Here is a 13,557-nt window from a genome sequence, read left to right as displayed (position 1 = left end):
CTTGTCTCTCTCTGGCTAAAACTGAGTCACAAGTACATATCAGCCAATTAGTGGAAAAGGAAGTGTGTTTAGATGTGCCATCTGAATTCCATAACAGGAGTCAGTGCTTCTCCTAGAAGGAGCATTTACAAAGGTGGATATAGACCAAGTAATACCAAGACCAAGAAGCGTGCTAGGCTTTTTGGTCCTTCTTTTTTCCCTCTTTTGGCCCTGTTTCCGATGGATTATCCTCTTTCCCTGACCTCCTAGTCTCCTCTGCCTTGTTCTTTATCCTGTCTCCTGTCCCTTCACCCATTCTGCAAAGCTTAGGAAGAGGTGACTTCTCTTAATAGGTACGTTTGCTTTAAAATTATTGTTTATTTTAATTAGTTTTATTTTATGATTGGTTCTATTTAGTAACATTTCAATGTTCATAGATAGTGGGCAGCACTGAAATTTACACTGCCTATGACCTAGGACTCTAGGTTTCCTGCCACAGCTGTGTCACCAGTTCTGTGACCTTTTAGACTTCCATCTCTAAGACTCCCAAGGGGATGGATTAGCTCAGGGCCTTTATTTTATTTTTTTAAATGTTTATTTATTTGGCTGCATTGGTTCATGTGATCTTTGCTGTGTCATGTGGGATCTTTCATTACAGCGCACAGACTCTAGCTGTGGCATGCAGGCTTTGTTGCTCCACAACACATGGTATCTTAGTTCCCTGACCAGGGATAGAACCAGCATTGCCTGTACTGCAAGCCAGTTTCTTAGCCCTGGACCACCAAGGAAGTCCCAGCTCAGGGCGGCAAGAGCTTGGGGCTTTTTGAGTGGAGGGGTCCAACTGTATGGCCTGTATGCTGCCCCCTCCTTGTCACAGTGCTTGGCCCTGGTCTGTTGGATATCTTGAGTCACTGAGTAAGATTTCATTTGCATAAGTTTCTGAGGATGAGATAAATCCAGAAGTGCATGCATTAGCTGATTGTTGAGGAGGTAGACTACTAGGTGGAGGGCTTGCCAGATACTGGCAGGAGCTCACTCTTCCCTGGGACTTGCCCGTCAGTTCTTCTTCTGACCAACTCTCTTTCTGGCAGCCTCACCTCCACCCCACCCCATATGTTAATAGCACTGATCTAGGGTCCAGTTACACCCCAGTGGTGGTTCTTCCTGTTCATGGCCAGGAAGCTTGAGTGTCCAAGGTGCTGTTACCTGAATGTCCTCTGATCCAAGTCTTTCCCTATTACTGAGATACTGTTTTCAGGTCATGGGTGAGATACAGGTCCCCATTCTGTCTGTCATTCTCTGGGTAGCCCTGGCCTTAGTACCACTGATGTAAAGGAGATCAGGGACCTGAAAACCTTGTTCCCTCCACATCCTCCAAGGCTTACAGCAGCCCCTCAACCAGCACTTGTTTAAGGAAACACCAATGAATGAATGAACAAATCATGATTTTAAAGTAAAATTGTCTATTGAATCATAAATTCAAATCAACTGACATATTCTCTGCCTAAATTTTAGAGGACAGAAGGAGGAATGGAGAAGGCAATGGCACCCCACTCCAGTACTCTTGCCTGGAAAATCCCATGGACGGAGGAGCCTAGTAGGCTGAAGTCCATGAGGTCGCTAAGAGTCGGACACGACTGAGCGACTTCACTTTCACTTTCACTTTCATGCATTGGAGAAGGAAATGGCAACCCACTCCAGTGTTCTTGCCTGGAGAATCCCGGGGACGGGGGAGCCTGGTGGGCTGCGGTCTATGGGGTCGCACAGAGTCGGACACGACTGAAGCGACTTAGCGGCAGCAGTAGCAGGAGGAATAGGAGATAAGATAAACCTAAGTTTCCATTTCCTTACCCATAAAATGGATAAAATCTTCAATTTACAGTTATAATATAGCTCTACCATGACGGGCTGTTGAATCTTGAGTGTGTTGAAGAATGCTTTTCAAAACGCAGAGGCTAAATGTGAAAGGCTCAATTTATCAAAGACAGATAAAAATGTTAGCACCCAAGTAAAAAAGTTTTAAAAGTCAGTGGTTCATGACTCAAGCAGAAATTTTAAATGGAGACATTTCTCTCCTCTCTGAATACTACCTGTGTTCAGGAAGGATGCTTATCCTCCCTAAGTTCTACATGTGCTATTGGCCTGTAGACCATTCCTCCTGGGGTGAAGAGTCATTCTTCCAAGACTTCACTGTGCATGAGCTGCATGTAGAAGGTTATCTTGTAGCGGTCTATGATGAATGAGGAAGAATTTCTGTAATGCTTTCAGCCAGATTTGTCCAGAGTGCCAGGACTCAGAAGTCAGTTCCAAAGCAGCCCAAAGGCCTCCAAGCTGCTGGGCGGCCCATGTGATGCAGTGATGTCCCTTGCTTTGCTGAGATCATTTCTGGTGCTGTGGAAGCAACTGGAAGTTCTAAAGGAGCACTGGGGCCAACTCAAGCTCCAAGTCCAGGACATCAACTCTCCCTCTCTCCACAAACAGTTCTCGGAGCTCTATGGGTGAGTGTTGCTCAGGGGGAAATTCATGTGGAGGAGTGGAACCTGGGGTCTGGCAGATTACTGCCCTTGCTCTGAGGGTGACATTTGGTCCTTGAATCTGGTATACCTGGCCCCAATGATCGCCAAGGAAACTGGGCAGTGTGTCTGTCCATCAACAGTGCTTTCCAGGAAAAGCTGAGTTCTATAGACTGCAGGCAAAGCACTGGATTCCACTGAGCAACACTTTATATCATTTACCCAGACTTCTGGCCCTGGAAACGTGTGCTTCTGAAGTGTCCCTTCAGTACTGACTCTAAGCGTTTTAGCTCGTAGGATCCCAGCGAGTATTGAGTAGGGAGTGCCGCTGCTGTGACCTCCTCCCCACTCTCTGCCACGTTGGACTTATGTCTAATGAGTCTTTGAGCACTTCACCGTCACAGCTGGGGTACAGTGTGGTGCAGTGTGAGGTGTTCGGTTTGTGGCCCATGTTGTTTTTTCAGCTTCAAGAGCTGGCTGGGATGCCTTAGCTGGCAGGAAAGGCAGGTGGCCTCTGCCATGTGTCTGTTATCAAACAAGCATTCACTAAGCACCCACCCACCATGCTAGACCACACTGAGGACCCTAAGGCCCACTTTGGTGGCCTAATCCAAATTGTCTGTCTTATGAGTTATGATAGTCAGCTTTCCTGGTAAATAGAGAATGAGAAGACATGTCAGTATTTTGAAGAACAAAGAAATTAAATGTGCCAATGAGAAAAGGCCTTGGGATTTAATATTGACTAAGGGAGTGGCAACTATGGTGAATTTAGATGTTGATGTGAGTGTCTATGACAAGTTGGGAGGTTTATGCATGATGACAGGAAACAGAACATGAGTGAAAAGAATTGTCAGAAAATCTAAAAGAGAAAAAAAATGTTTGTTTGCTAATTTCTGTTGCTCTTCTTTAATAGAACTGATATTCTCTACCCCAGCATGAAAGCTATAGCTAGGCGGATGGGGAAAGAAGATGAATTTGAAGAAATTTTAATAACTAGTCAGTCTATTCTTCCCCCCAAAGGAGCTTCAGAAATCGAAATAAAAACTCAACAGGTATGTAAAAGCTATTTTGAACTTGGCTTGAAAATCTGCGTTATGGCATTAGCATGTAAACCTATGGCTATACCCAAGTGGTGTTTTTCTTCTAGAAGTTAAGTGTAAATTGAGGGTTTGTAAATTGTTGAACAGACTCTAAGGAAGCTTAAGTGTTTAAAGGTATGTGGGGCTTTGATTAAGCAAATAGCTAACCTTAATGTCTCAGTTCTATAATTCTAGGTTTTCATATTCTTATTTTCCTCAAATTAAAGTGCACCACCACAAAAAAGACAACAGAAAACATAACCACTAGCATCTTAACCATAAAGTTCAGCACACAAGTATCCTCTCACCCCAACACACGCTCACAGAACTAGAATATTTAAAATAGCTTCCGCGATTGTTTTTCTGAGAATAAGACAACACAATTTATGTACTAGTCTGTCTGGTGTGTGTTGATGGTATGTGGAGGGGTTGTTTTTCCAACTCTTTGTTCCCTTTGGTCCTGGGACACAGGCTGTCCTGGCTGTGCTTATTGTAACAGGGAACAAAGACTCTAGCTGCATGGGTGTAACTACAGAGATACATGTCCGCTAAGCATCCAGGAGAACTCAGCACCACCCCTTCTCCACACACACCCCAGTCCCATGACCATTGCTTACCCTTTTGAACTCTGCTTCCTCTCTAGCACCAGGGGTCCTCTGACAAGGAGAAACATGGGCTTTGCAAGCATAAAGGGTAGAGTAAGGGCTCATGGGTATTGGAACAAAGTTTTCTCTTGGTTGTATATGGATTAATATCTTCTTGTGAAATCCTCCTTGGTATCTAAATTGAGTTTCAGACTTTTGCGCTTTTTATAAAACAGGTCATGAAATTCCTGGCCATATTTAGAGACTCCAAAACATAAGAGATCACTTCAGACACTGAGCACTTTGCAATTCAGCAGAACCTGGTAAAAAAGGGTTGTATTTTATCAACTGAGATATGAGCCAGGAAGAAGAGATATTTGTCTCCAAAAAGATGCCTCTACCCCACTTGGGAACCTCAAAAAAAGAATCCTTTCTTCTTCCTCAGTAGAGAGTAGCTAAAGGACAGGACCCAGCCCAAGGCACTTATGTAAGAATTTAGGAGCCTGGAGTATAAACTAATAGTGAAGAGTAACTCTCATACTGTTTACTCTAGCTTCAGAAACTTCTGGAAAATCTTGAAATTCATATGATCCAGGAGGTATTAAAGAAAGTTAACAGAGAGATAACACTGGTTGTATCAGAAAAGTCCAAGGAGCAGCATACTCTCCCTACAGGTAAAGTATGTTTATTACTTTAGAAAATAACATTTTAATTATTTTTCCTCATTATAAAAACAATCCATGTATCTATCCATATTCATGGAAAAACAAAAACACTGCGATGCCCAGAAAATAGTATCTAAAAGTTATTTATTTATATTATTTTTGGCTTCCCTGGGTCTTCATTGCTGCGGGAGCTCTAGTGGTCTCGGCTTGTAGGCTCCAGAGAGAGAGCTCAGTGGCTGTGGCTCACAGGCTCAGTGGCTCCACAGTGTGTGGGATCTTCTTTGACGAGGGATCAAACCGGTGTCTCCTGCATTGGTGGGCGGATTCTTTACCACTGGGCCACCAGGGGAGTTCAAATAAGTACTTTTTAAAAATTTTTATTGAAGTATAGTTGATTTGCAATGTTGTATCTGTATCTGGTGATTCAGTTATGTATATTCTCTATCAGATTGTTTTCCATTGTAGTTTGTTACTAAATATTGAATATAGTTACCTGTGCTCAGAGAGGAGTACTTTTCATGTTTTGAAGAATATATATTCTTCACTTACAGGGCTTTTAGAGAACATCTGTAAACTTCAGTCTCTTCTGATTAACTCCTAACTGAAATAAAGAATAAAGTTGAAATGGAGGAAATACATGAAGCTTTTTCTTTTATATATATATATATATATATATATATATATATATATATATATATATAAATATCTGTCTTAGAAATACACGTACTTAGGGTGGGAAGGCAATCAAAATTGTTTCCTTTCATCTGAGGTCCAAAGTCAGTAGGACTTCATGGGCAAGTGACCCGTGCACTCTCATGGGACTCCCACAGGGGAACCTGGGGTTTAATGCTCTATTGGTGCCATCTTGACACGCTTTATTTTAACCTAGAATTTGTATTCTGTCAGTGATGTCCAGTGAACCATTGGAGTAAGCACCAAAGGCTTGGTGCCTGGGCTCACAGTCCCACATCCTGCTGCCTCCCCACCTTGCCAGGAGGAGTTCTCTGCCCAATCCTCTGCTCTCTGACACCCCAGCATCACTAACCTCCCCCTCACCATCCCCATCCAGCAGTTGCTGCCATTCCCCACACCAGTGGGGGCCTGAGCATGGTGAGGGCATGTGTGGGGCATGTGTACCTGGCAGCATCTCAGGGACTCCATACTGACAGCACTGTGGTGTGTTTGATGAGCGACTTAGTCAAAGTGAGCTTGCTGCCCATCCCTGTGTACCTGGAATATCCCAGGGCAGAGGATGCAGTACCCTTGGGGTTGCCCATCCATGGTGGATAGGAGCAATGGGCCAGTGGGAAGAGGAGACACCTGGCTTAACTTCTTTGCCCCTGGCTAGGGCATGAAGCCTCGGTCCAGTAGCTGGTAGACCATGTGTATTCATGCCCCCATCACAGGGCAGGGGCCCTGATGGCTATGAAGGTTGTACTTGCCCTGCCAGCATCCCCAAGCCAGGGAGTTCAGCATTAAAACAAAAACACCATGACAGGTCAAGAGAAAGACTGCAGAAGAAAGAAAAACACTTTATATTTTGGTACCTTTAATGGTACAAAACACCTTTTTCCTGTGTTTTGAACAAGCCTGAATTTTTATTTTTCATGGGGCACCATAGATTGTGTGACTGGTCCTCTCTGAACTACAGTGTCTGTTCCTAACTCCTACTAATTCTTTAGGAAAATCCCCGATTTTTGAGCTAAGGAGAATTGTCTGACAGACAAAATTAATTAGGGTTTCCTTTTGAGACAAGGTCCACAGACATTGTAATGTTAATTAATAACCTCTGTCCTCACTAAGACACTGTGGTTTTCTCAGTGCTTCAAGTAACTGGATTCTGCAAGCAGGACTTGGGGAAAGGCTGGGCAGCAAGAGGGGAAGCCCCACTAACTGAGTATCTCTGAATGTCACCAGACAGCCAAGTGTGATTGAGCTCCAGTTACAGAGCATTTAAGAAGACACAAAGCCCCTGTTGTTGATACTGTGTTTGCTGCATCTAGGCAGCTTCCTTCTGAGTCCTTGGAGAAAATCCACAAGCATGTAGCAGGTGCAGCCATCTGCATGATTTAGGGCTGCGGTTCTTATGAGACGGCCAGGTGGGGGCCCCAGGGAGGAAGTGTCCTTGCTTTGCGGCTGTGCTGGGTGTTGGCTTGTGCAGGGTGCTCATCAGCTGTGCTTGGAAAGGGCCTTCAGTCAGGAGCTGGGGCGAGTCAGGCAAAGGGGAGGGGGAGAGTTATTTTTAATGGTGGTAAGGTTGACATTACCAAACCTTACTCTGGCTAGAATATACTGGCCAATTCTAAAGTTTTGTTCAGATTTTGTACTCATAAGATTTTAAAAATAAACAGCAGTAGTGAGAGTTTTGTTATTGCTGATTTTGTTTGGGGTCTGTTCAGCATGCTTTGGTGTGAAGGCCTGGGTCTCCTCCTCTGCTGAGTGTCCCCCAGTACAAGTGATGGAGTCCCCACTGTGTACCAGGGGTGCTTTTATATTCTGAGACCTCTGTGGGCTGGGTCTCACGGAAGAGGAGGATGGTAAAACCTTGGAAATCTCACTCACCTATTGCTCATCTCAGCAGTAGGAAGCAGCCATAGTGAACTGGGGCTTCCAACAGGGCCTGCTTTTTCATGCAGTGATCACGCTTTGTGGTCAGGGCTAGCTTGAGGCTATGGGTTTTTCCAGAGGGAGCTGGAAATGAAGAGTATTAAGAACAGGGGGCATCACAGGCTTGAATATCTCTCCTGTTTACTTCTCTCCTCCCCACCTTGTCTGGAACTTAATCTTTTTATAAGCTTCTGAATGAGCTTCCAGTTTGTCTGAGAGCATCTGAAAATGTCACAGCCACACCTAGTTCTTGGTAGTTTGTGTTCCCCCTGAGAGCAATCAAAAGCAGCCCCAGGCATCCTCGCTCAGCCTCAGGGCTTGCTTAACAGAGAGATAGGCTCCACTGATTCAAAGAGGCTCTGCATTCCCCATCTTTGACGTTTTGGCATTGAAGTAACTTTTAATTGACTTTCTCAATTTCTCTGAGCAGTTATAAGACCAGCAGTCTCCAGAGTAGAGACATATAGCCCAGGGATGGGGGAAGAAAATACTAGAATTTCTGAATAGATTAAGTCCATACATAAGAAATACATGTTACACTCTATAGTAAGGTGTCCTAACGTGACCATGGGGAGGCAGTCCACAAGAGAATAATAAGAAATAATAGAGTTGACAGTTTTAATCCTAGTACATGCTTATCTTCAGTCACATTATGAGGTTTAAAAAGATAAATTAATCACATCTAAGAAGTCAGACAAAAATTTTTTTAAGTCAAAGAAACTATTGGGAATGTGCATTGAGATTCACTCTCACTGTTGGTGAATCGCACCCTATATACAGCATGTTTTGCAATATTAGCCAGTGATAGTACTGGAGATAGTTATGAATACATAAACAGACATATGTTAAAGGTGAGTCAACAAAAATGCTTTTCTCGAAAGAAGCACAATCAAAACATCTGGGAGAACGTGGGCCGAGTCAGCATTTCCCCAGCAGTGTGCCCTAGAATACTAACTCCTCAACATGTTAATGCAGTAGTTCTCCCAACCACAGACTCATGGATTACCTGAATCTTTCCATTGTCTGGGTAATACAAGCCAGCAAGGTGCTCACTAATTACAGCCTTTGGGTTGCATATGTTTACCTAGCATCACTGGTCATTGTTTGCTCCAAACCTGTTTGTGCCAGTTTTACTTGTCATTGTGTTTGAGTAATTTAATTATTATGTAAACTAATGAAATAGTACAAAAAGAAAGATCTGTTCTATAAAAACTAAATTGAAATAAATTGTGGTACATCCAGTCAATGGAATATTACTAAACAGTAAAAAGAAATGAGTTATCAAATCATGAAAAGACATGAAGGAAACTTAAATGCGTATTATTAAGTGAAAGAAGTCAACTTGAAGACTACATATTGTGTGATTCCAACTATGTGACATTCAAGAAGAGACAAAATTATGGAGCCAGTACAAAGATCAGTGGTCAATAGCAGTTGAGAGAGAAGAGGAGAAGGAATAAACAGAGCACAGAGGATTTTTAGGGCCATGAAACTATTCTGTATGATACTATAATAGTGGATACATGCTAGTATACATTTGTCAAATCCATAGTTTCACAAGAGTGAAGCATAACGTACACTGTGGACTTTGGATGACAAGGTTGTATCAATGTAGGTTCATCAGTTGTAGCAAGTGTACCCACTGGTGTGGGATGTTGATAGGGAGGCTGTGTGTTTTGAGTGAGGGTGCAGGGGATTTGTGGGAACTCTCTGAACTGTCCAGTTATTCTGTGAACCTACAACTTCTTTAAAAAAACAAAGCATCAGGCATTTGGGTTGTTTCATGGTCTTTAAAATTTATCTCCATAAAAAGAAACCAAAACACACACACACACAATTGTAGACCACACGCTTGTATTATGATTTATGGTACAGAATTCCAATGAGTGGGCGCATACAAAGAAAAAGCCTAGAGTCTATGTTAGAAGATTGACAAATGTTTGTATATTTGTGAATTTTTTAATTTAAAAATTTTTAGATAGTGCATGTCATTTTTAAAGCATTCCCTGGTTTAACAGACTTTTTATGATTGACCAACCAACTCTTACTCTTGATTGCCTTGGACAGGAGGATTTCTACTCGCAGGGCTCAGGGAAGAAGGTAAGGGTTTTATTAGCTTTTAAAAAGTGTTTGGGAAACTGAGAGTAAACAATGTTAGAAAGGTCCCCTTACTCCAGACCTTCTCAGAGCCTTTACTGTGCCACTGTGTATTGTGAATCTTCAGAGAGAGCATGGAATGTTCTTTGAATCTATATGACCACAGAACCTTGGGAATATCTTTCGTCAACTCAAAGAACTAGTGTTCTGGGCAGCATTTTGAGAAGCAAAGGAGTACAGAATTCATACATGTGCTTGAAGCAATAAGGCTTTCAACCTACCCGCTCCCCACCACCACCACCCTGCTGGTCAAGAGAACAGCCGTGATTCTTGGCACTTGTGTGCCTTCGGTTCTGCCTTGACTCAGGACACAGGGGCTGCTCAGGCACAGTGAGTTTGTGGTCGTGTTAGAGAAGTGCGGGACTGTGTGCTTAGTCATGTCTGACTCTTCGCGACCCTGTGGACTGTAGCCCATCAGGCTTCTCTGTGCATGGGATTCTCCAGGCAAGAATGCTGGAGTGGGTTGCCACTCCTTCTCCAGGGGTTAGACAAGTGAAGTGCTGCCAAATCAAGGTGCCCTTCCTAGAGGAAAGGGGCTGTATGGGGGGGTGGGGCAGATGGGGTGCTCAGAGAAGAGAGGGGAAGTGGTTTGGCCACCAGGAAGTCAAAGTTTCCTTCAGTCATATGACCTGGGAACAGAGTAAAAGGGAAGAAAAAGCCCTAATTGAACCCCTAGTATGCTATCTCCCTCCCGCGTCCACATTTCTTCTTAGAGAAGCCACGGCCACACACACACACACCAAAAATAAAACACATTTGGAGACCACAAACACCACCTGGCCAGGAAGTGCTTCTCTTGGATGGTCTTCTCACCCTGACTCCTGCACACAGAGGCAGATGCATGCCTGAACTTGAACTCAGGAGGAAGAAGCATGCTGGGAAGATTTCTCAAACGTTTAGTAAATAGAATATTTCCCCCTCAGCTAGTTCAGTTCAGTTCAGTCGCTCAGTCGTGTCTGACTCTTTGCAACCCCATGAATCGCAGCACGCCAGGCCTCCCTGTCCATCACCAACTCCTAAAGTTTGCCCAAACTCATGTCCATCGAGTCGGTGATGCCATCCAGCCATCTCCTCCTCTGTCATCCCCTTCTCCTCCTGCCCCCAATCCCTCCCAGCATCAGTCTTTTCCAATGAGTCAACTCTTCGCGTGAGGTGGCCAAAGTATTGGAGTTTCAGCTTCAACATCAGTCCTTCCAATGAACACCCAGGACTGATCTCCTTTAGGATGGACTGGTTGGATCTCCTTGCAGTCCAAGGGACTCGCAAGAGTCTTCTCCAACCCCACAGTTCAAAAGCATCAATTATTCGGTGCTCAGCTTTCTTCACAGTCCAACTCTCACATCCATACATGACCACTGGAAAAACCATGGCCTTGACTAGATGGACCTTTGTTGGCAAAGTAATGTCTCTGCTTTTCAATATGCTATCTAGGTTGGTCATACTTTCCTTCCAAAGAGTAAGCGTCTTTTAATTTCATGGCTGAAATCACCATCTTCAGTGATTTCGGAGCCCCAAAAAATAAAGTCTAACACTGTTTCCACTGTTTCCCCATCCACCAGATGCCATGATCTTAGTTTTCTGAATGTTAACCTTTAAGCCAACTTTTTCACTCCTCTTTCCCTTTCATCAAGACGCTGTTTAGTTCCTCTTCACTTTCTGCCATAAGGGTGGTGTCATCTGCATATCTGAGGTTATTGATATTTCTCCCAGTAATCTTGATTCCAGCTTGTGCTTCTTCCAGCCCAGCGTTTCTCATGATGTACTCTGCATAGAAGTTAAATACGCAGGGTGACAATATACATCCTTGACGTACTCCTTTTCCTATTTGGAACCAATCTGTTGTTCCATGTCCAGTTCTAACTGTGGCTTCCTGACCTGCATATAGGTTTCTCAAGAGGCAGCTCAGGCGGTCTGGTATTCCCATCTCTTTCAGAATTTTCCACAGTTTATTGTGATCCACACAGTCAAAGGCTTTGGCATAGTCAATAAAGCAGAAATAGATGTTTTTCTGGAATTCTCTTGCTTTTTCCATGATCCAGCGGATGTTGGCAATTTGATCTCTGGTTCCTCTGCCTTTTCTAAAACCAGCTTGAACATCTGGAAGTTCACGGTTCACATATTGCTGAAGCCTGGCTTGGAGAATTTTGAGCATTACTTTACTAGCGTGTGAGATGAGTGCTATTGTGCGGTAGTTTGAGCATTCTTTGGCATTGCCTTTCTTTGGAATTGGAATGAAAACTGACCTTTTCCAGTCCTGTGGCCACTGAGTTTTCCAAATTTGCTGGCATATTCAGTGCGCACTTTCACAGCATCCTCTTTCAGGATTTGAAGTAGCTCAACTGGAATTCCATCACCTCCACTAGCTTTGTTCGTGGTGATGCTTTCTGAGGCCCACTTGACTTCACATTCCAGGATGTCTGGCTCTAGGTGAGTGATCACACCATCGTGATTATCTGGGTCGTGAAGAACTTTTTTGTACAGTTCTTCTGTGTATTCTTGCCACCTCTTCTTAATATCTTCTGCTTCTGTTAGGTCCATACCATTTCTGTCCTTTATCGAGCCCATCTTTGCCTGAAATGTTCCCTTGGTATCTCTAATTTTCCTGAAGAGATCTCTAGTCTTTCCCATTCTGTTGCTTTCCTCTATTTCTTTGCATTGATCGCTGAGGAAGGACTTCCTATCTCTCCTTGCTATTCTTTGGAACTCTGCATTCAAATGGGAATATCCTTCCTTTTCTCCTTTGCTTTTCACTTCTTTTCACAGCTATTTGTAAGGCCTCCTCAGACAGCCATTTTGCTTTTTTTGCATTTCTTTTCCATGGGGATGGTCTTGATCCCTGTCTCCTGTACAATGTCACAAACCTCCATCCATAGTCCATCAGCCATTCTGTCTATCAGATCTAGTCCCTTAAATTTATTTACACTTCCACTGTATAATCATAAGGGATTTGATTTAGGTCATACCTGAATGGTCTACTGATTTTCCCTACTTTCTTCAATTTAAGTCTGAATTTGGCAATAAGGAGTTCATGATCTGAGCCTCAGTCACCTCCCGGTCTTATTTTTGCTGACTGTATAGAGCTTCTCCATCTTTGGCTGCAAAGAATATGATCAATCTGATTTCAGTATTGACCATCTGGTGATGTCCATGTGTAGAGTCTTCTCTTGTGTTGTTGGAAGAGGGTGTTTGCTATGACCAGTGCATTCTCTTGGCAAAACTCTATTAGCTTTTGTCCTGCTTCATTTTGTACTCCTAGGCCAAATTTGGAGAAGGCAATGGCAACCCACTCCAGTACTGTTGCCTGGAAAATCCCATGGACGGAGGAGCCTGGTGGGCTGCAGTCCGTGGGGTCGCTGGGAGTCGGACACAACTGAGCTACTTCACTTTCACTTTTCACTTTCATGCATTGGAGAAGGAAATGGCAACCCACTCCAGTGTTCTTACCTGGAGAATCCCAGGGACGGCAGAGCCTGGTGGGCTGCTGTCTATGGGGTCGCACAGAGTCGGACACAACTGAAGCAACTTAGCAGCAGCAGCAGCAGCAGCAGCAGCAGCAGGCCAAATTTGCCTGTTACTCCAGGTGTTTCCTGACTTCTTACTTTTGCATTCCAGTCCCCGATAATGAAAAGGACATTTTTTGGGGTGTTAATTCTAAAAGGTCTTGTAGGTCTTCATAGAACTGTTCAACTTCACCTTCTTCAGCATTACTGGTTGGGACATAGGCTTGGATTACCGTGATATTGAATGGTTTGCCTGGAAATGAGCAGAGATCATTCTGTCGTTTTTGAGATTGCATCCAAGTACTGCATTTTGGACTCTTTCGTCGACCATGATGGCTACTCCATTTCTTCTAAGGGATTCCTGCCCACAGTAGTAGATATAATGGTCATCTGAGTTAAATTCACCCATTCCAGTCCATTTTAGTTCACTGATTCCTAGAATGTCGACGTTCACTCTTGCCATGTCCTATTTG

General features: G+C 43.7%; 1 protein-coding gene across 6 annotated transcripts in view; it reads left to right on the top strand.

Moving 5' to 3' along the window:
• The window catches only part of LOC109563840 (uncharacterized), a 205,093-nt gene that overhangs the window by 158,960 nt on the left and 32,576 nt on the right, over nt 1-13,557 (top strand). For all 6 annotated transcript variants that reach the window (XR_011568321.1, XM_070795502.1, XM_070795501.1 and 3 more), the window contains 3 exons: nt 2,248-2,477; nt 3,406-3,544; nt 4,709-4,829. Coding sequence is in view for 5 of the 6 variants with exons in the window: in XM_070795502.1 (XP_070651603.1) it covers nt 2,248-2,477; nt 3,406-3,544; nt 4,709-4,829 (490 nt within the window). In the remaining variant the exon portion in view is untranslated. The remainder of the gene's footprint in view (nt 1-2,247; nt 2,478-3,405; nt 3,545-4,708; nt 4,830-13,557) is intronic.

This window comes from Bos indicus, chromosome 9 (assembly GCF_029378745.1).
Source record: "Bos indicus isolate NIAB-ARS_2022 breed Sahiwal x Tharparkar chromosome 9, NIAB-ARS_B.indTharparkar_mat_pri_1.0, whole genome shotgun sequence".
NCBI classification, from domain to species: Eukaryota; Metazoa; Chordata; class Mammalia; order Artiodactyla; family Bovidae; genus Bos; species Bos indicus.
This window is presented reverse-complemented; position numbering and strand designations above follow the sequence as displayed.